At 34.2% G+C, this 20,603-nt stretch overlaps 2 protein-coding genes across 7 annotated transcripts; one reads left to right on the forward strand and one right to left on the reverse strand.

Moving 5' to 3' along the window:
* Positions 1 to 756: 756 nt before the first annotated feature.
* On the forward strand, positions 757 to 15,038 carry LOC100249082 (uncharacterized). Of its 6 annotated transcripts, none has more exons than XM_002281355.5 (14): positions 757 to 1,172; positions 2,458 to 2,548; positions 2,716 to 2,800; positions 3,113 to 3,182; positions 4,290 to 4,359; positions 6,494 to 6,563; positions 7,789 to 7,834; positions 7,925 to 8,174; positions 8,264 to 8,469; positions 8,605 to 8,679; positions 12,501 to 12,561; positions 12,730 to 12,810; positions 14,432 to 14,511; positions 14,732 to 15,038. In XM_002281355.5, the coding sequence occupies exons 1-14, from the start codon at positions 1,036 to 1,038 to the stop codon at positions 14,808 to 14,810; spliced, it is 1,401 nt and encodes a 466-aa protein (XP_002281391.1). In that variant the 5' UTR covers positions 757 to 1,035; the 3' UTR covers positions 14,811 to 15,038. The 6 variants fall into 6 exon arrangements, 3 of the variants coding, with proteins under 3 accessions (XP_002281391.1, XP_019072989.1, XP_010647974.1); XM_019217444.2 differs by having other exon boundaries at positions 764 to 1,172; positions 14,605 to 15,038; XM_010649672.3 differs by having other exon boundaries at positions 766 to 1,172; positions 2,716 to 2,794.
* Positions 15,039 to 15,274: 236 nt separating this feature from the next.
* Positions 15,275 to 18,278, reverse strand: LAR1 (leucoanthocyanidin reductase 1). Its single transcript, NM_001280958.1, is given in 5 exon segments — positions 15,275 to 15,558; positions 15,640 to 15,843; positions 17,505 to 17,742; positions 17,830 to 17,970; positions 18,081 to 18,278. Coding segments are annotated over 5 exon segments (1,041 nt in total). The 3' UTR covers positions 15,275 to 15,298.
* Between the last annotated feature and the right edge of the window lie 2,325 nt (positions 18,279 to 20,603).

Raw genomic sequence — 20,603 nt, forward strand, 5'->3', positions numbered from 1 at the left:
ATTGCCCATCTCATCCATAAAAATCTATGATATGCTCCGTAGCATTCAACTTGATAAGGGTTCTTTGCCTTTTATGTAACATTTGGGCCATGGACAAGTGGGGTTCTTCTACAAGGCGAAACCTTCGATGTCAAATGTCACACCCTGCCTTTTGAATGTCTCCTTCTTTCTTAAGAGGGGCACATGGTCCTTGTCTCCCTCCATCTTCCTTTTTCTTCTTTAAGTGAGCGAGGTGCTCACTTTCTTCTTGTAATTAAGTGGGCATTTTGGAAGGAAAAAGAGGGAAGATAAGAGAGGGGGGGTTTTGTTTTCCATTATCAATCTTCAAAATTCAAAAGGGTTTTTGTTTTTATTTTTATTTATTTATTTTGTGGGGTGGAGGGGCTTTACATTTAATATTTTAATAAAATTTGAAATTTCCCTTAAATTTACGACTCCTTTTTTGGATAATGTTTTTTTTTTTTTACTAGAAATAAAAATAAATAAAAAGAAAATTCCATATAAGGGCTTGGATTCTAAAATGTCACACAAGCCCAATAAGGGAAAGGGTCAATTTTGACGCCCAAATGGCCTACTTAGGTAAACTAGATAATCCTCACCAAATGTGCAATTCCAACGAGGGCAAGCCACCATATTTTGAAAAAGTATGAAAAATCACAGGCCACGTGGGTGTTCGCCACGTGTACTTTCCAACTGCAAATATTCCACTTTCAACACATAACCCCATGCCCGTTCCACCAAACCGATGGTCACTTCATAATATACCAGCAACGGCTCACACTTATGTTCATTTTGACGAAATTGCCCCCATTGGACCTTAATTTTTTGCTCAACATAATTCAAATTCCGATGGCCATTTTCGTCCAGAAAACCCCTCGTGCATAAACAAACAGGAGCTTTAGCGTGAAAGCGAAGTCAATTGGCATTCTTGGAAACCTCCGCGGAGTTTCAGTTTTTCTCCAATTCTGGGTCCGCACAGTTCCTGCAGTTCAAGGGGGTTGTTTTAGATTGTTTCTCTGCAATTGGGTGGCGAGAATGTTGGTGCAGAGGCGGGTGATGAGCTGGAGGAGGGTGGCGACGTCCCTTCAGGCTCCGGCGGCTCATGGTTTGCTTTTGACCTTTACGCTCTTGCTCGTTCTCAAGCTAGATCACGCCGTGTCCTATTCATGGTGGTTCGTATCTTCTTTTCATACTTCTGTTTGGTTGCCTAGAAAATGAAAGAAAATGTAAGAAAATTTGGAACGTAACAGCTTTTCCAGCCTTCAATACTTGTGGGGTTTTGAGTTATTTTTATCTTCTTGTTGAACGGAGCGGGCCCATGTTATGAATTTTGGGTTTGTTTTTGCCTGTCGGTGTGCGGGTTGAGTCTCTGTCAGAAAGAAATGCTTTTGACGTTTGTTTTGTTGCAGAGAGTAGTAAAAAGGAAAAAAAATTAAAATAAAATAAATTTGGGTTCTGCAAAGAAAAATGATGGAACCATGAGAGGTTGTATGATTTTGGATTCTATTTTGTTGTTTTACTTTTGGGTCGGTAACCAAACGGGCCCGTTTTCTGGTTTTTGTTTATTTCATTGTCCGTTTGATATTTTTGGATTGATTTTATTTATTTTGAAATGCTATGTCCCCTTTCTTGTTCATTGAATATTTATTGGTTTTCTGAATTTTCATATTTTTTTAATTTGGTAAATTTATGTTTTGTGATGCCTTTTCCTCCTTCAACTTCTTCTCTGAGTCTGAAGCTTTGTCACAGAACAATTTAAATTAGAGTTAAAAGGTGATTTTGATGGGGGTGCCCTTTGAATTGTCGAACTATCAAATCATGCTTGAATTGTTATTTTGTTTGGTGCATTCTTTTGGATAAGAAATCTGTAAATGCTGCAGTCAGTGTTGTATTAATTGAGGAAATAGTTGTAGGACTTCCATATTGACAGGTCTTAGGCTCTGTTTGTTCTGATTGATTACAAAATCAGGGAAAGAACTTGCTTGGGCCAGTGGATAAGGATTTCTATGATTCATATTGTAAGACTACTAACCTATATCAATGATGCATAGTATATACATGAGCTGAATGAAGCTGGTATTTCCAGTTCCTAGAGAATTGCATCCCAAAAATGTAGTATCTGCACTTTTTTATGCAAGAACAACAGTTAGTGACAATTTTTTAATTAGCTTTCGAAGATCCAAGTTGCCAAGCACCAAACAGAGCCACCTTGTTTATCTTTTAGTGGGACCTCCAAGACCTGATTTTGATTCATGTGTATGCAAAAATGTAAATATCTTATTGTTATAATATATTGGTTTTGCACAAGCATTTTCAGGGTTGAGCCATCCACATTTAAGCATGCGTAGCAGTCTATAGTGTTATTCAGCTGCATCCAGTGCTGGGCTGCTAAAGAATAGAATTATATTGTTCCTCTTCAAGTTTTGCATTGTTACTAGTTTTGGCTTGGTTTTGTAGGATCATTTTTGCTCCTCTCTGGCTGTTTCATGCAGTTGTGGCAAGAGGCAGATTCTCCTTACCTGCCCCATCAATGCCTCATGATCGACATGTATGATTGGATATCTCTAACTTCATTTGAATATTCCGATCAAAAAACTTTATTTCAATTTTACTTTTATTTTGTGACAATCTGTTGTGTTATTCTTGTGGAAATATGAAATTTGTTTGTGATCACTTATAATGACAGAAAACTACACACTTCTCTTTCATGGACAGTGGGCACCATTTCATGCCGTCACAGCGACGCCGTTGCTTGTTGCTTTTGAACTACTCCTTTGTATATATCTCCAGCACAGTTATGGTACACAGAGAACACCCTGAATGCATAATCATCAAAAGATACTCTTGGGCTGCTTGTTGAATCATTTTATTTATAATAATTATTTTTTTGTTTTAACATTTTTGTTTGGTATGGGAATTAGCCTTGTTAATTGAAGTTTGAGCCATTGGATTGAATCATCTGGTTCTTTCTTCAAAACAGAATAGTAGTCAGCTATATACCATATTGATGTGCCTTATTAAGTGCCTTCATCTGCATAACTGGTTTACAATACCTGTCTTGATTTTTCTTCAGAAATTGTCAATTCACTTTTAGTGATTAAATGCATTGCAGCTGTAAATCTGAAGATCGTTTTTCTGCCCTTGCTGGCATTAGAAGCAGCTATTTTAATTGACAACATCAGGTATTATTTTTGTTTATCAATTTAGTGTTGGTAAAAACTTTGGGTCCGTACATATTTACTCACAGATCATTTATCTTTAGTATTCAGATAATAAACAGAAAAGATCTTTATATCTTGTGATGGTCCTCTGCTACCAATGAAGAAACAGACACAAATAGTGAATGCATCAAATTTGCATGAAATTATACTTCATTGTGTTGTCTATTTCCTACTAATATTTTCAAACTTCAATTTCTTCACAAGTTGAATCATTTCATGGAAGTTTGAAAGCACGGTAGTATGCATTGTTATGTTTCCATTGATTTTGTTCTTCTATACCTTCATAATACCTTTTTACTTGTATGATATTGATAGTGAGTTGGTCATTTTCTTTTTAGATATTAAAATTTTTTAAAGGATTTTTTTTCTTTGGTCTACATGGAATCAGGTCTGGAATTTCCTCCATCACTCCCCAACCCCCTTACTACCTAAGTCAGACCACAAGAGCAGATATTTCTCTTACAAATAAATTCTATAAAGTTAAATGGAAGGATTGGGTTGACCACCAATGAAATTATATGGTTTTTTGTACCCTTTTTCATTTTTTTTCCTCCTTTTTACTTTCAATTTTTTTTCTTGCAATTTAATTTTGTGACATTTAATAAGGGTGGCATGCTTCCCTTATTTTGTTTCCTAAAATTATCAAAGGGTTAATTTTATTGACTTGCCCTAAGGTTTTGGCTAAATATACTAAGCCCCCATTGCTTTGAAATTTCATCAAATACCACCCCTACTGTTCTTATTTGTTATTTTCATTCACCTCCTCTTTAACTCAAAATAAGGGAGGGATGACAAAATTTCAAACTAATGGGGTTTGTATTTAGCTAAAACTTTAGGGGAGGTGAGTGAAATTAACCCAATTATCAAAAGTAAAAGAATGAACGTGGGATATGGCTTACATGAACACCCATGATATGCTGCACAAATGGCTTGAGCTGGATGATGCATCCACCTTTTTGACTTGAATTTATATTACTTTGCAGTTGTATTACTTAGTGTCAAGTAATAGTAAAATAATTCTGTCAAATTGTGCATCAGCCTGATTAACAAATGCATGTTTTATTTTAGGATGTGTAAGGCTTTAATGCCTGGAGATGATGAAAGCATTAGTGATGAAGCAATATGGGAGACCCTTCCTGTGAGTTTTTAACTACTTCTATTAATTCATTAATTGTTCTGCAAGATCTGATGTTTGATTAGTGGTGAAATAGTTTCTTAGATGACTGCTTAGATCCATATCCATAGTTAGGAACATTTATTTGATTCTTTGTTATAAAAAACCACCCTAAACTGGATATATATGTATATGTATATCTGGTGCAATGATAAATGTCTCCGGCTGCCAAGCATGAACACAGCCACTTTGTGCAAAAGTGCCAGAAAATAGGACCATATCGAAGGACCATATCCAACTTACCCTCTCTTAGGACTTCACTTTGGCAGGTGTCAGCATTGGATAATGTCCTTTTTTATTATTTGTTTCATGATGCAGGATTGGAAAAAGTGCATTGATATCTTCATGATATAGTATTTGGTAAAGATTTATGCTAATGAGCAAAACAATTACATATTTATTTTAAGCCAAAGGATACAGAATGGATCTTCTTTTTCATATGGATTTAACATTATTATTACATTTGTTAACAATATATTATACACACATAAAACCTGTATTCTTGATTCCTTTTTATATGAAAAGTGATTTATTTGGCATCTTTCACCATATTTTATTGCTTAAGGTTCTAAAGTTTTTTCTTTTTTGATAAGTAAAGAGGTCAATTTTATAAATATCAAGTAAGGATGCTATACACCAAGGTATACAGTACATATTCAGAGGGTACCAAAAGGCACAACCCTAAAAGGAGAAGGCATCCGGAAAACAATCACTTCCTCCCTCACTTAGAACTGTTAAGGGCCTGTTTGGGAATGCTTTTGAAAATAGTTCTCGAAAAACAATTTTTGAGAGCAATTTTCAAAAATAGTTCTTTGATGTTTTCTAGGACAAAGTTTGTTTGAAAACTTGAAATGTTTTTAACATATTTTCCATGTTTCATAATATTTCTTAAAAATAACTTTTACCTATAGTGCTTTATTTTAAATCATTCTCTATATTTATACGATTACTTTTTAAAACAACCCCATAAAACAAATGAAAATAATTGAAAACAATTAAAATATATTATAAAAAATATCCTATTTTCACAACAAATTCTGAAAAAACTGTTTTTTTGTCGAAAGTTGTCAAATGTGTTTTCTAGTTTGGAAAATAGTTATGTTTTTAAGAATAGGAAGCTGTTTTTAAAAATAGTTCCCAAACAGGGTTCTGAAGTTCAACTACTTCAAAGTGGAAGTTCAATTTCTACAAACCTTGTTTAGTGCAACTTGAAGTTTTGGTTTGGAAATTCAATGGAGTAATTCCACTTTCCAAGTGACCAAGCTTGACGATTTAGATGAAAACTCTGATTTTAATTCTTTTGTTCTTATTACTTTGCATTAATTCAGTTACTCTGCTTTTAGGTGCCAAAGTCCAGAAGTTGTAAAGGCTTTGTGGACTAGAGTAAGTTTATTGTGTAGATTTTGCACTGTCAGTATTGCAGTGCCTTGTCTAGACTTTCTCAAAGTGGCCAAATTTGCTAAAGAGTGAAGTTTAAATTATTGATTGTTTCCATGTCTCTCTAAAAAGATTAAAAAGAAATTATTGTTTCCTTTTCTCTTAACCCCAAACTAATGATGGAGCTCAAAAGCTCCAGGGTCCACACATCAATAGGCTTTTATGCATTGCTACTAAGGATGGGTTTATTGCATTAAGTTGCCTTGTGGTGTTGATCCCCCCTTGGCAGTCAAATTAGCAGCGCCTCATTCAAAAACTTTAAATCAGGCACTCAAATTCTGATATGTTAATTCATTCTTTTAGCACCTCAATTTGTGCAATGCCCCCTATTATACAAATTACATATGCATACAAATATATGTGTGTTGCTCTCTGCTCTTCCAGTTGGGATTGTGTTCTCTTTCTTTGCTTATCATGGCAATAACTATTATGGGTTTGACAAAAGGTTTCTCCTTTTTCCTTTCTTTTTCTTTTTGAGATTGCAATCTAAGCTTAAGATAAATTGTTTTCCTCACAGATGAATATTGCATGATGTGTGAATAATCTTTAATGATATTACCCTAAGCTTGACTATAGTTGATTGGTTATGAAGATGAGAATTATTTCTGTGATGTATGTTCCTATTCCCCCTAACTAATTGATACCACCGACTTGGTTTTAGCACTTTTGGGTTGCTATCTCTATGGTCTTCTTCATCGCTGCAACTACATTCACTCTTCTGAAGCTATGTGGTAATTTGTTTATTTCTCCATTTAAAGAATAATTAATTCCTGTGTTGCCATTTTACTGTTTTAGTTTACATTTCTGAATATCTTTACTTCAGTGACCCCTATTCTTAATTTCCTTATGTTTTAGATTATTGATTCTTAATAAAATAGATTTTTGGTGGTTATCAACTCTGCTATAAAAATATTGCAGAAATCGATTCTTATTACAAGTTATAATATGTTCTCCACATAGATAATTTCAATGATATACAGCTTCATAGTAATCATCATCCTTTATAACAGGTGATTCTTGTGACTGTACCACTGAAATTGTGGTTGGTCACAGTTCTTCTTCTTCTTTCTTCTTCTCGGGTTCTCTGCAGTAGCTATGTTTATTTCTGAATGCTATGTTGGAGACTAATCAAACATAGTCAATGCAGTAGCCTTGTAGATATTCAATTATTTTGTTATGGTTGGTTATTGTGGAGATATTTCACCTCATTGTGGCAAAACTGCTATTTATGATCATCTTCATTTGTTTTGTTATCTTATTTGAACGCTTGATTGGGCCTCCAATGAGAAAAATGTGATAGCAATCTGAAATCATGAAAACATCTAAACAAATGCAAACATGATTTTTGGTATTTGACATGGATTTGACAGAAGGACCATAAAAAATAAGGAAAAGCAATATAGCTATGAAGATGGAGAAAGGATGTTTAGGTCCAACATCTGCGTGAGGAATAGACATGGCAAGAAAAAGGGAAAAAGTGGTGTTCTCATTTTGTGTTGATGAAAGCTATATTTAACTGAATAGGTGCTAGATAGTCCACTGTGGTGTTAGTTGGAGAAACAAAAGGTAGGGGTTTACTGGTTAATGAAGCATTCAGAAAATGTAACAACTGATCATGGTTTTAATGGGAAATTTGTCTGGTTCATATCCTTACAACTGTAGCATCTTGTCATAGCTTTATGAAAGCCTAGTTCAATAAGCATGCACCTTAAAGAGGCTGAATCTGAGGAAGGGATGGGGGGGAATTAAGATGGTCCTCAAGATTTCTAGTGGAGAAAAGCCTGTAATCTAAGGTTTTTCTTTCCATTTATTTTTTTTTTCTTCCTCAAAATTCACAGTGACTACTTGACAAACACTTCCTGCATTGTGCTAATTAGCCTATATTTAACGAATTTTGCTTGTTCCAATATTTATGATGATTTTTTTTATGACAATTTTCCTTACAATCACTTGTAGGTGATGTAGCAGCTCTAGGCTGGTGGGATTTATTTATAAATTTTGGGTACACTTCTTTTGCATTCACATCTTGTAAAAGTATTGGTGGCTTTCCTCTCCTTTGCCTGGTTGAATGATCTTGTATTTTCTTTTACAGGATTGCAGAGTGTTTTGCTTCTATTGTTTGCACAAGGTGGTACAATCCAGCAATTCATAGGAACTCTCATATCAGACAAACTGGTTCATCTTCAATGATTATTAGATATCTTGACTGGAATAGTGGCTTAGTAGTTTCTTCAGATGAAGATCAGCACCAAAGTCGACTATGTGACCTGCAGGACATTGGTGGACATATTATGAAAATTCCTCTTGTTGGCTTCCAGATCCTGCTTTTTATGCGCTTGGAGGTATATTAGGTGTTAAATAGTGCCTATATGTGGATGTCTCCAAGTGTCTTAACAAGTTGGTATTCATCCTTAGTACTCTCTCATTTCAGGGAACCCCATCTAGTGCTAGGCATATTCCAATTCCACTTCTCTTTGCTCCTCTATTTTTGCTGCAAGGAATTGGGGTCTTGTTTGCATTATATAGATTGGTGGAGAAAATTGTTCTTTTACTACATAGTGCAGCTGGTACAGAAAGATACTTTGCAATATCTTCCAAAGTTCGCAGTTATTTTGGTTTCTTGCACCATGGGTCAAGGTAATGCTTATTTTTAAGCATCTAAAAAATTTTGTATGAGCAATATGGATCCTTATTGGACCAACAAAAACTAGAAAAATTGTGCAATTGCTGCTTTGTAATTGGGAAAATTATATGACTCATTCCTGTTAACAGGTTGCTTGGTTGGTGGTCAATTGATGAAGGAAGTCGAGAAGAACAGGCTCGACTTTATTACGCTGGGGCATCTGGGTTAGTATTTCTATACCATCATTTAGTGTCTTTCCAGATGACATCTTCTTTCAGTTCTACTTTAGGAGTGCAAATTTGATAGCCTGATTATTACTTTTTTGAGGTTCTTAAGGACCTAAGTTAGTTAGTGTTTATTCTTTACCATAATGCCCTTTTACAAGTGGTAGACAGTAATGCTTATTATAAAATAACTTGTTTAACAATAAGTTGGAGTTGGATTGGGTATCTTTTACACTTTTTTGTGGTGAAGGAAATTTTAGCAAATTTGTATCCCCAAGTGGCAACAATTGTAGTTCCACCATCTTGAAATATTTTCATTAGCAATTATGATCCTTTATTAATGCCTCTGCAACATACCCATTTGTTATTATTAGATAGTCAAATATCAAGAAGCAATGGAAGTTTTAACCATAAGACTATAACTACTTGAAGGCATTATGTGTTTTTCTTCACTCTCTAATATGTAGTGCAAGCAGTATTATAATGATGAGGATGATTGTGCTTTTCTTCTCTTTCTTCTACTATTATTCTTCTGTCATCTTTCATTGCCTTTCCGATTTTCATTAGCTCTAACAAACACTGAGAGGTTGCTCTCCATTATATTTTTCTGGTGATTTTGCTTGTTCCAACTTTCTTTTTGTTTTCTTTGTTGTTCCTCCTTTGTTAAACAGCTGCTTAGGTTTTGACAGAATGGGCATTTTGGTTCTGGTACCGATCGATGTAATGCTCGTGATAGATGAGTAATGACAAAACATCACATTCTCTAAAACTTTTTCATTTTCTTAAGGGGAAAAAAAAAATACAATGACTAGGTATGTATGGTCTTGTTAACCTAAAGAATACTAAGAATGATGGGTGAAATGAATTCTCAAAAGAAATTACATTAAAAAAACATTAATTCTATCAATGAATGAAAAAAATATGGTCTTCACCTAAGCCATATTGAAAAGAATAGGGAAAGTTATAGTTAACTTAATTACCTAAGGATAAAATATAAAAATAGATAAAAACCTAATTGGATAAGAAACCTAAAGCAATATAACAATTAAAATAATAAGAATTATTATTTTTTTTTAAAAAAAAAATCTTCATCCGTTAGAGCACCATGAATCCCTAGGTTGCAAATAATTGGCCTTCAAATTTGATTGGATAATAAAATAAAATGCTTCATTAATATATTGTAAGTCCTTTCCTCCACGGCATGTGTTTTAAAATTGTCTCAACTTTCCCATCAAACATGAGATCGTGTTGTATTTGATGAAGAACTGTATATTTTCCATGCTTTGTTGTAATATTCATTCAATTAGTCCAGCATGACATAACAAAATAATCTATTATTAATTTTCTAATGACTTATAAAGGGAGTGAATTGGAGCAAGTTGAGCCAAAAATGATCATCATATTGGTGACCAATAGAGTAGTCAGAGTATAATATGTTTTTCCTTAGTAGAAAATCACTTGGTGCAAATTTTCTTCCATGGTGAAGGACTATTCATAAAAAAATATGCGGCTTACTCATATCAATCAAACATTGTACAATGATTGGCTCAGATGTGATCAGTCATCATCATCGATTTATGGTGGAGAATCCTAATCTATGAAACTATTAGAATTATAGTTGCCTTTTGAAATCTTCATAGCCTCTGTTGGAGAATTGGTGCAGAAATTGTCAGATTATATAGCCTGTATGGGCTGGGATTTAATTTGAATTTGTTTCTTTTTTTGTACAATTGGCTTGATTTATTTCCTGTAAGTAGGGATTAAGTTAGTAGCTGATTTAGTTTCTGTAATTAGTGGTTGATTTAGTGGAGTAATTCCAGGCCTAGAATAGTAATTTCCTTTTCTTTTTTCGATTGTAAACGTTATAAATAGGCTATAAATATATTCAAAGAATAAACAAGTATTATTCAGAAATCATTCTCTGTACTCGTGGTATCAGAGTCTTAATCTTAATAATTTTTTCCCCTTCCATCTATCGACTTCAATTGTCAACATGAGTCCAAATTTTTTCCAGCTTTAATTGTAGGAATTGTTCACATATCCTTTTGACCTTCATTGTCAGACTTGATACAAGGGGTTGGTTCAAAACCCATTTTTCAGTATCTATTTTTTCCTGGCATGTGTCCTCACTATTATAGATTACACTAATATCATCTTATCTCCAATCAGCCCAAGATGACAGAAAAATCTGATGCCTCTTCCACTACTACACAAATAACCATAAACACTCAAAAACCCAATTCAAGTATTTTATTGGAAGGCAATTTGGTAACTTGGAGGAGTAAGAAAGAGTCCGTGGTTGCCAAGTCAAGTGTCGAAGTAGAATTTTGAACCTTGGCTCATGGACTATGTGTGCTTCTCTGGATAAAAATTATTCATAGTGATCTTAGAGTAAGTTGGAAAGGTCATATAAAGCTTTACTGTGTTGGCTATTAGTATAGCTCACAATATAGTTCACTATGATTAAACTCAGTATGTTAAAATTGATCATCATTTCATCAAGGAGAAATTGGGTACTGGGTTGGTATGCACCCCCGATATATCCCTTAGAAAGACAGTTGACCAACATATTGACCAAGGGACTTGCAGTTCAACCATTTCAATCTATTGCAAGAAGTTGGCAATGAAGAACGTTTACTCACCAGCTTGAGGGAAGAGAATTGGTGCCATAATTTCCAGATTATACAACCTATATAAACTGAGATTTAATTTGAATTTCTTTTCTCTTTTTTTTTTTTTTTCTGTATAGTTGACTTGATTTGTTTCCTGTACTTAGGGCTTGACTTAGTAGCTGATTTATTTTTTTATAATTAGTGGTTGATTTAGTGGAATAATTCTAGGCCTAGAATAGAGTAATTTCCTTTTCTTTTTTCGTCTGTAAACATTATAAATATGCTGTAAATATATTCAAAGAATATACAAGTATTATTTAGAAATCATTCTCTGTTTTCAGCCTCCAATAACTCATGACCTTCAAGGTTTGATCTTTCATACCACTTGACGCAGCATATATTTTGGTTCTAATATCACTTTTGCATTCACATTAGATGGCTGTTGATTACAAAAGGCAACATGTTCTAGAAGACTAATTTTCTTCAGATTGAGTAACAGTTGAATAACAAAAAAAAAAAAAAAAGAAAAAAGAAGAAGAAGACGAAGTAACATCTTGTAGATCTTGTTGATTTCCTTAAAGAAAGTACCAGGAACCAGATATCTTTAGTCTTGTTCATGACGAAGAAAAATAGGTAAAAAGATTCTCAAAGAAAAAAATCTAAGAAGACTAATTTTATTGAAGAATAAAAAGTAATAGTCTCCCCCAAAATCATAACTGAGAAAATGTGTTCATAGACCTAATAACCCTACAAAGAATAGGAAAAGAATTGTAGTCTTCAGTAGCTTAATTACCTAAAAACAATTAAGAAATCTTAGTGACTAGCAAACTTAAAGCTGTAAAGCACCTAATAAATAAATCTAAAATAATAAGAACTGTTTTTCTGAAAAAAAAATAAAAAATTATGAGCCAGGTCTGCATCAGGTTTTGATGAACTAAGAGATGAAGAGTCTCTCCAAGCATAACTGAAAACAGTTTCTGGAACTGTATGGAAATGACAGGTGAGAATGGATTCTTGAGCTTCTCCCCTTTCTGAGTCCTCTTGTATGTTTTATTTTGCTGTTAAGATCATTCAATACATCTGGATGTATAATGTATGGTGCATGTTATTTTGCTGTATACTGCATGATATATATGTAGGAGGAAACAATAGAGGTGTTCAAAGACCACCCTTTCTCCACTGATATTTGTTTGGGTTGCAAATATTCAGGTACAACACTTTCTCACCTGATACTGTGAAGAAATTGCCTAAATCAGACCTTGCTGAGGAGGTGAGCACAACATTTTCACGGTTCATTTATGTTAGGCTAAAGTTGTAGCTCTATCTCTCATTCTGTTGTCATGATCTGGCAACTTATATGCTTACTTGAATTGATATTTACTAAATTCAGTATCATTCTATACCAACTTACTGTGCATTTCTATTCTTTTTATATCAGATTTGGAGATTACAAGCAGCACTAGGTGAGCAAACAGAAATCACAAAATTTAGCCAGCAGGAGTTTGAAAGGCTTCAAAATGTAATGTTCACAACCTTGACTGATTGGCTTCTATCAGTGAATAAGAGATTTCATTAACTTCCAAAGCATCACATACCACAAGTGCAAAAATGTCAGTTCATATTTAATATGTGGGATTGGTTATCATGTTTCTTGATCTAGTGATTCTTTAGGTCCTGTATTGACCATAAACTCTATAATGATAATAATTAAATACACAGTAAAATGAAAAGCGGTTGATATTAACAGAAATTAGGATTCTTTGAAATCCCTTAGGAACTGATGCTGGCAAGGTCAGATTCCAGTTGACTCTTTCTGCTAGTACCCTTTCTACAGGATGGCTGAAGCCTGGATTTTCGTTAAAGCATCAGTTGTCCTTCTACTGGAATAGCCAATTAATTCATAAAACCTAAAACAAGAACATGCATATGAATGGATAGCAAAATGTAGTAAAAGATGTGTGCTCTCATTATGCTCTCTTATATGTGCATGTTAGTGTTGAATTTTAGATTGATATAAACCATAAAAAGGGTGTATTCTTTTCAAAATTCAGGACTTATCCAAATCAATGTCTCTGATTGTTGCTTGAGTTTCTTCAAAGGTCATGCATGTCATTTTCCATGTAACATAGAGGCACGCTATTGGAAATTGGGTTGGACTTGGTTATTTATAAAAACTCTATTTTTATAACAATAAAAAATGTCATTGCAGCTTCACTGTCCTCAAACAAACATTGTTTAGGGTGAAAATGTGCTAACATGAGGAGCAGAAGTGGAAAAACAACTGACTTTCTTCAAGAACATGTTTTCATCTGGCTGAGTGTCATCATGTTGAGCCAAAACAGATTTAAGTTGAGATTAATAACTTTGGAAATTCAAGGCATTTAATTAAATGCTCAAGAAGCTCTTGAGGCCAGACTCAAGTGACAAAGGCTTAAAATGTATCTACTCTTGATGAGTGTAATTGTACAGTGAGTGCTGCATTATAATGGACTGGCAGTTCTATATTAAAATGAGCAAGCAGGTTAAAAAAATTCTAAGACAAACACTAATGTATTTTTGAATAGCCATCTTTCTCTTCTGGCTTTTTGGTAATGATAAGATAATTAGTGTGGGAGCCAGACACAGATATGATGGCTCTATCAAAGTGAATGGAATGCATGATATTAAAAGGGGACTCATTTAGAATGCCATAGGAAACAAATTGGGCTAGTTTTAGATGCCGTGTAAAACATTTTTCAGGACTTTCATATGCCCCTTGTGTGCCCAAGGCAGTGGTGTCTTGCTTTTTTAGTTTGTAGGATCCTTCATGACATGTCTATCTAATATCTATCTATCTATTTAGGATTCTTCATGACAAATATCTGCCTAATGTCTATGTATTTATATTTTACGCCAGAAGACAGCTATTAGGACTTAAACATAACTTCAGGATATTTCATTCAATAAAAACATCAGTGTAGTACTATTTACTGAAATTCAAGTATCAGTACTAGATTATGTGTTTGGAGTTCTGCTTTGTGATAATATGGATTCAGATGCTGATAAACAAGCAGCTGTTTTCAAGCCTTATGTTAGTTTTCCTGTTTTTGAGTAGGGTCTACCCTGATTCTGACATTTTTTCTCTTTTGTTTATTTACCAGGAAAAGATCCTTTGTAGGGTTTGCTTTGATGAACAGATAAATATGGTCTTGCTTCCATGTAGGCATCATGTCCTTTGCAGGTATTTGCATCAACCCAATGTAGCTATCTTTTTAAAGATGGGCTTTCTCTCATGAACTTCTAGAGTAACAGAACAAATTGCATTCATTCCCAGTGGTCCCACAAGGATAGACGACACCCACCCCACTTCAAAGTTCCCACATCTTGCTGATCTTGTTTCCAGTTGAAATAAAGCAGATTCTCACTTGTTCTTATTGTCACTTTTTTTCCATGCATGGCAGCACTTGTTGTGAGAAGTGCAAGAGGTGCCCCATTTGCCGTGTTTTTATCGAAGAGAGATTGCCTGTATACGATGTGTAGCATCAACTGTCAACCTATAAATAAAACCTTGCATTTCATCAACCTTGGCTTGCGGATGCAAAAGAAGCAGGCATAGAGGAGATGTCAAATGGGGTTTCCCTAGTCAGTTCGCAATATCATGATACTTCTCAAAGAAATGTAAATGTACCAAGTCCATAGTTGTGTAAAGAAAGCACTGCCCAGTTGTGTAAACAGATGCCTCTTCAATATTATCATCGGATTGGATGATGTTGATCTCAACTAAAGTTTCTCACTTCACTTTTAAGATCACAAAAACATTGGTTAATTAATTCCCTTAAGTCCTTCAACTTGAGATCTTTATTTAGGCAATCAAGCAAGTTCCCAAAACTAAATAAAACCACAAATTGCCTCCCTAGATTATTCAACGAATTTCACCCATGTTACGACAAGGAGTAGAAAAGATGCTTCATTCTAACCATACAATATAAATATTAGGACTAGCAGGAGGACTAATCGCATGCATGTGATCAAGCGCAGGTTGCAGTGACTTGCCGCATCCCAACCACAGGACCGGTGTTGGCAATAGCAGAATCGGCGGTCGGCTGCTTTTCCTCTATCTTCACAATGTATTCGCCGAAGCATTCCTCCACCGTCCTGAAAGAATCCTCAGGGTAGAGGGTGGTCACTTCCACGTCCTCCGGGCCATCAATAGAGAAATTCACCTGACACCCCTTTATGAAAATGTCGTGCGTGAACGCCGCTACCACACTCTGTGGGATGATGTTTTCTGCATAAAATTAAACTCAAAATTCAGTGACGAATGCCCTGCAAAATTTTTATAAAATGAAAGTAAATAACGTAACGCCACCTCCGGCTGCAGCTAGTAGATCATCTTCAGTGACGGTTACTCTGGGAAGTGTCCTCCCAATCTTCTTTTCCCACACAGATGCGAGTTCATTTATATTGAGACAATTGCAAGATGGCCGGAAATGCACTGATTTGTTCAGTGTTCGGACATCGTCCACTGTTTTCATCGTGAATTTTCCGATGTCTGTGCCTGCAACAAAGTAAGCTGCACAACAAACATTATCCCATAAATTATTAATATTTATAAAATACGACTCATCTAAGCATTTCTATGAGTAGAGTAAGGTGTTTGAGCTTTTTTTGGTTTTTTAAATAGTTGACCGTATTGTGTTGACCATTGGATAAAAATGGGGAAGAGAAGGATAGGTAAACACGTCACTTTCAAGTAGCTAACGACAAGTCGCAAGCATCTCGGCTGTGAACTTCGGAGCTTTGGGCCAACTCTCAGGATTGGCCCAGACTTCTGCCTATTTCTAGTTCATGTGGGCCCCTTGGCCCAAAGTATTGGGCCACCATCCCACGAGACAAACTTACATCGTTTACATGGACAGAACCTTCGGTCGCTCCATGATTTATTCATTGGGTCCCAATGACTAACATTTGTAGGGGTCAAATGATTTCTGAGTAAAAATAGTAAATTAATAGAATCATGAATATAAATGATATTACTTATATTTATTTAAAATAATTAATCAGAGAGTTAGTTATTTCACTTCATCATTACTCCACTCTAATATAATAATGACATTTCCTCATATGTAAAGCGAAAACCCATTTCATACTTACCACAAATAGATAATAATTTTTTTTTTAAATTGCTTAAAAAACTTAAAATGTTAAAAATAATAATTATCTTAAATTTTAAAATATAAAGTCTTTTCATATAAAAGTTACTATATTTTATATGAAAGTTATTATTATTTTCTATTTTTAAACATAAAAAATATCCGAATAAATAGTAAGTTGCTTGTTTTTCCTACCTTAAGTTTAATTTGATTTAAGACTTAAGTTTAAAAAAATTACTTTTTCTATTAAATATATATATATAGGAAGTAAAAAATAAAAATTGTTATTATAAATAGGGACTATGAAAGAAAAATATATAAAAGAAAAGGATGAAAAAAATACTATAAATATTTGGAAAGACCACATTTCAAGTTGGGTAGTCAAATATTTGGACATTGTTTGATAACGGTTTTCAAAAATAATTTTTAATTACAAATTTTTAAAACTATTCTTTAATATTTTATACAACAAATGTTTGGAAATTTGGAATGTTTTAACCTATTTTAATTTTTTAAAATATGTTTTAAAAATATTTTTTATATTTAGTGTATTATTTTTAATTATTTCATGAATTTATATAATTATTTTTTAAAAGTCTTACAAACAAGTAAAAGTAACTAAAAATATATTTTTTAAAATTTTCTAAAACCATCATATTTTTTATTATCAATCTTTTTTAAAAAAAACAAAAACGGTTTTAAAAAATAGATACAAATACACCATTAAATTTAATTTTGTCAAACGTGGGGCCCGTTCTAGCGAACTATATGTTGAAATTATTGAGGTGAAAGTGACTTTGACGTGTTACATAAATGATAAAACCATTAAAATGAAAAAAAAAAAAATTAACAACAACAAAAAAAAAAAAAAAAAAAAAAAAATTGAAAAAAAAGAAAATAATGTTATGGTAGAATATTTCTCTCATGCGCGGCAAATTGTTGATCTTAATTATTAAAACTCTTTTTCAAAACATTCTACTTGTATGGAGAGGAGGCGGCTTTGAAAGGAAATCGATGTAAAAAGGGCAGAAGGGGTGGCTACCGGCTAAGGCCATTCAACCCGTCTCCTTCTTCTGCTTACCTTTGACATTGCCATCACCGTAAATCTGGAAGAAATCCGTTGGAGGAAGAACCTCAGAAGGGTGAATGTTATTGTAGTATGGCCAAGAAGCAATTGAGTTGCAGCAGATGTAAGTGAAGGGTATGCCCGATTCCTCCACTAATTGTCGGACCCTACGCTTCTCTCTGTACATGTTGAGCCCTGGCTCAACTGGATCAGCTCTGTTCACATCGTGCCCGAATTCAGACGGCAAAAATCTCTGCAACGGTGGAGACCGGAAAAGTCACAAATTTGGTGATCAGTTTATGATTTTTGTTGTTATATATGTAGTTTAGTTACGGAATACCTTAATGGTTCCAACAGCCTTCATGGCTTTCACTAGGGCGATTTGATCCAATATGCTCTCTCCGCCCACGGTTGATACTACTATGTCTATCTCATGTTCTTTTAGTATCTTCTCCATAGCCTCCTGCTCGTTTATCAACCCCTGAAAATCACAACGGACCACTCGGATTATTACACACACATACAGTGGTAAACACCTATTGCTGCTAGACATAGATTATCAATCAGAGAGAGAGAGAGAGAGAGATGTACGTATACGATGATGGCGCCTTTGTCCTCGAGGGCCTTGAAGATGTTGGCCTTAGAAGGACTTCTGGGGCCTGGACGTGCGAGAATATAGGTGGGTCGATGGGCATCCAGGCTTGCTGCGGCCACGAACTGACCAATGAAACCGGTTGCTCCGGCAATGAGGACACGACCCTTGGGCGAAGGAACCGGAGAAACAGTCATTCTGATGATGCTTCTTCTCTACTATTCTTTTTGCTTTATGTTGTTTTCTATTCCAAGTACACAGCACACGGAGTTATGGATCATGAAATGGTCTCCCAAGAGATTTGGTACTAAAGCTGACATCGAGATGAGAACATATAGGGCTGGGATTGGGGCCTGGCATTTCATCTACCCTTCAACAAACGCTGTCCATTGAGTACGGTCAAATTGGCTACCACCCTTGACTGATAGCTAAGATCACTGACACCGGCTACAAACTCCTCCGAGACAATCGGAGGGTAGCTCACGGACCGTAAACTCCTAACGTGGCGCTCCCTTTCCAATTCCCATCTAGGCCAATATGGTTCCGTGTCTGCCAAAAATTCTAAATTTAGAAATTATTAATATTCCCGTACAAGTGTTTTGGTGCCCATATAACGATGGAAAAAATGTCTCTTCTTAACCCCATTGATGGTCCCCCTGGGCCCTGTGTCATAGACTCATGAGTCACTGACGCGTAGGGTTTCCCTGTTTGTGTGCACCACCTACTACTCTGGGGGAAATGTGATCGAGCGGTTTGGTAAGCCGCATGCTTGAAAAGTAGCCAACGCCTCTACCACCACTTCTCACTCTCGTTTATTCAAATGATCAAATCACAAGGTCTTGCTTCTCAGCTTTAATTTCCTATTCGCATGCTTAAATGCATGTCGCATTCGTATTGGTTAATTTTTTCCATCAACCTCAGTTCTACACAGCAACTTCATTTCATCTCACATAACACGTCCTAACAAAAAAATCATGTGCCTCAACGACTCATTTACAAAAAATGCTACCGACCATGATAAGCCCGATTACAGTTCTTTTGACTCACCATTCATGATTTATCAAACATCAGATAGATCATAGAGATTGGCTTGAATGTCGATCTTAATAGTAGAATGACCAACTGATCCCAACGACTTCTTATGGACCTAGGCCGGATTTATGTTTTGCTTCAATGAAATCCAGGCTAAATTGGAAATGTATTGGAATCAAGAACAAGGGCTTTACGTACGACACATGAAATTTTACTCTAGTGGTATTTCATGCATTCCAATATTTCTATACGTGAAAATGAGGTTCATTTGGATTGTTCTCTCCTACTGATTTGATCATTTTTGGAGGCTGATTAATTTTTTTGGTATGAGAGAATCATTTTAAAGTCTGGAAAAGTTTAAATCAATTATTAATTCATTACACAAGAAAAAAATTTAGAGCATATAATTATGAACATTTAATAAGTCATTTCGAGTTAGAAAGAAATTAAATATTCAATTTTTGAAAAGCCCTATGAAATTATTCCGAAATTATCATGAGAATTTTTAAAATTTTTTATGACAAACAATTTAGAATAATAATATAATTGAAAATAATTAACCTAAATGGAATTACTACTTATACATTTTCTTTCCTGTACCCCCATAAGAGAAAGTTGGTGGAAAGAGAACAATAAAAAAGACAAAAAAATTTAATAAAAGTAACCTCTCTAAAAAGTGGAGACCCTAGCCTCCTGAGAGGTGAACAAAGCCTAAAGCGTTATGCCCTTTAAGGATAATAATGGACGTGTTTGGTCCCTACCTCAATTTCGTTTCATTTATTTAAAATATTTTTTATCATCTTCTCATTTAAAAAATTAAACGGGCATGGCGGATCGAGTATGAAAAATTTCTCACACCCACCCCATCCCATTTAACTTTTTTTTGAATTTTTATTTATTTTAAATTATATTAAAATAAATATATTTTGTAAATAATTAAATTATTATATTTTTTATAACTTATTTTATTAAAAAAATATTTTATTATTATCTATATATTAAAAATAGTAAAATAAAAATTGATTTAATTTAATTTTAAAATTGATTTTATATATAATCGAGATAGGATGGAACCTGCCCCGGATTTCAAAAAAAAATTCAAAACCATCTGAAACCCGTTTAGTTAAAATTCAAACTTCTATTAGGGACAGACAAGTACTCGAAAAAACCTACTCCATTGTCATCCCTAATATCGTTTATGCTTCACCTTAGTAAAATTCGTCTTGTTTGTAACAAATTTGATAGACATTCACCTTAAAAAGTGTTTTTTTAAAGAAAAAAAAAAAAAATTTGTTTGATGGAGCTTTTAAACACAATTTTTAATTTTTGTAAAATAGAAAATAGATTTTAAAAATTCATAACATTATTTGGTTATTATTCTTTATTTCTAATTTTTAAAAACAAAATAAAATAAAGAATTTTAGATATTTGATAAAATTTAAAAAAAATTAAATCGCTTATAGTGTTAAGTGTTTTTAATGGATAGTGTC

The sequence above is a fragment of the Vitis vinifera genome, chromosome 1 (assembly GCF_030704535.1).
Source record: "Vitis vinifera cultivar Pinot Noir 40024 chromosome 1, ASM3070453v1".
NCBI classification, from domain to species: Eukaryota; Viridiplantae; Streptophyta; class Magnoliopsida; order Vitales; family Vitaceae; genus Vitis; species Vitis vinifera.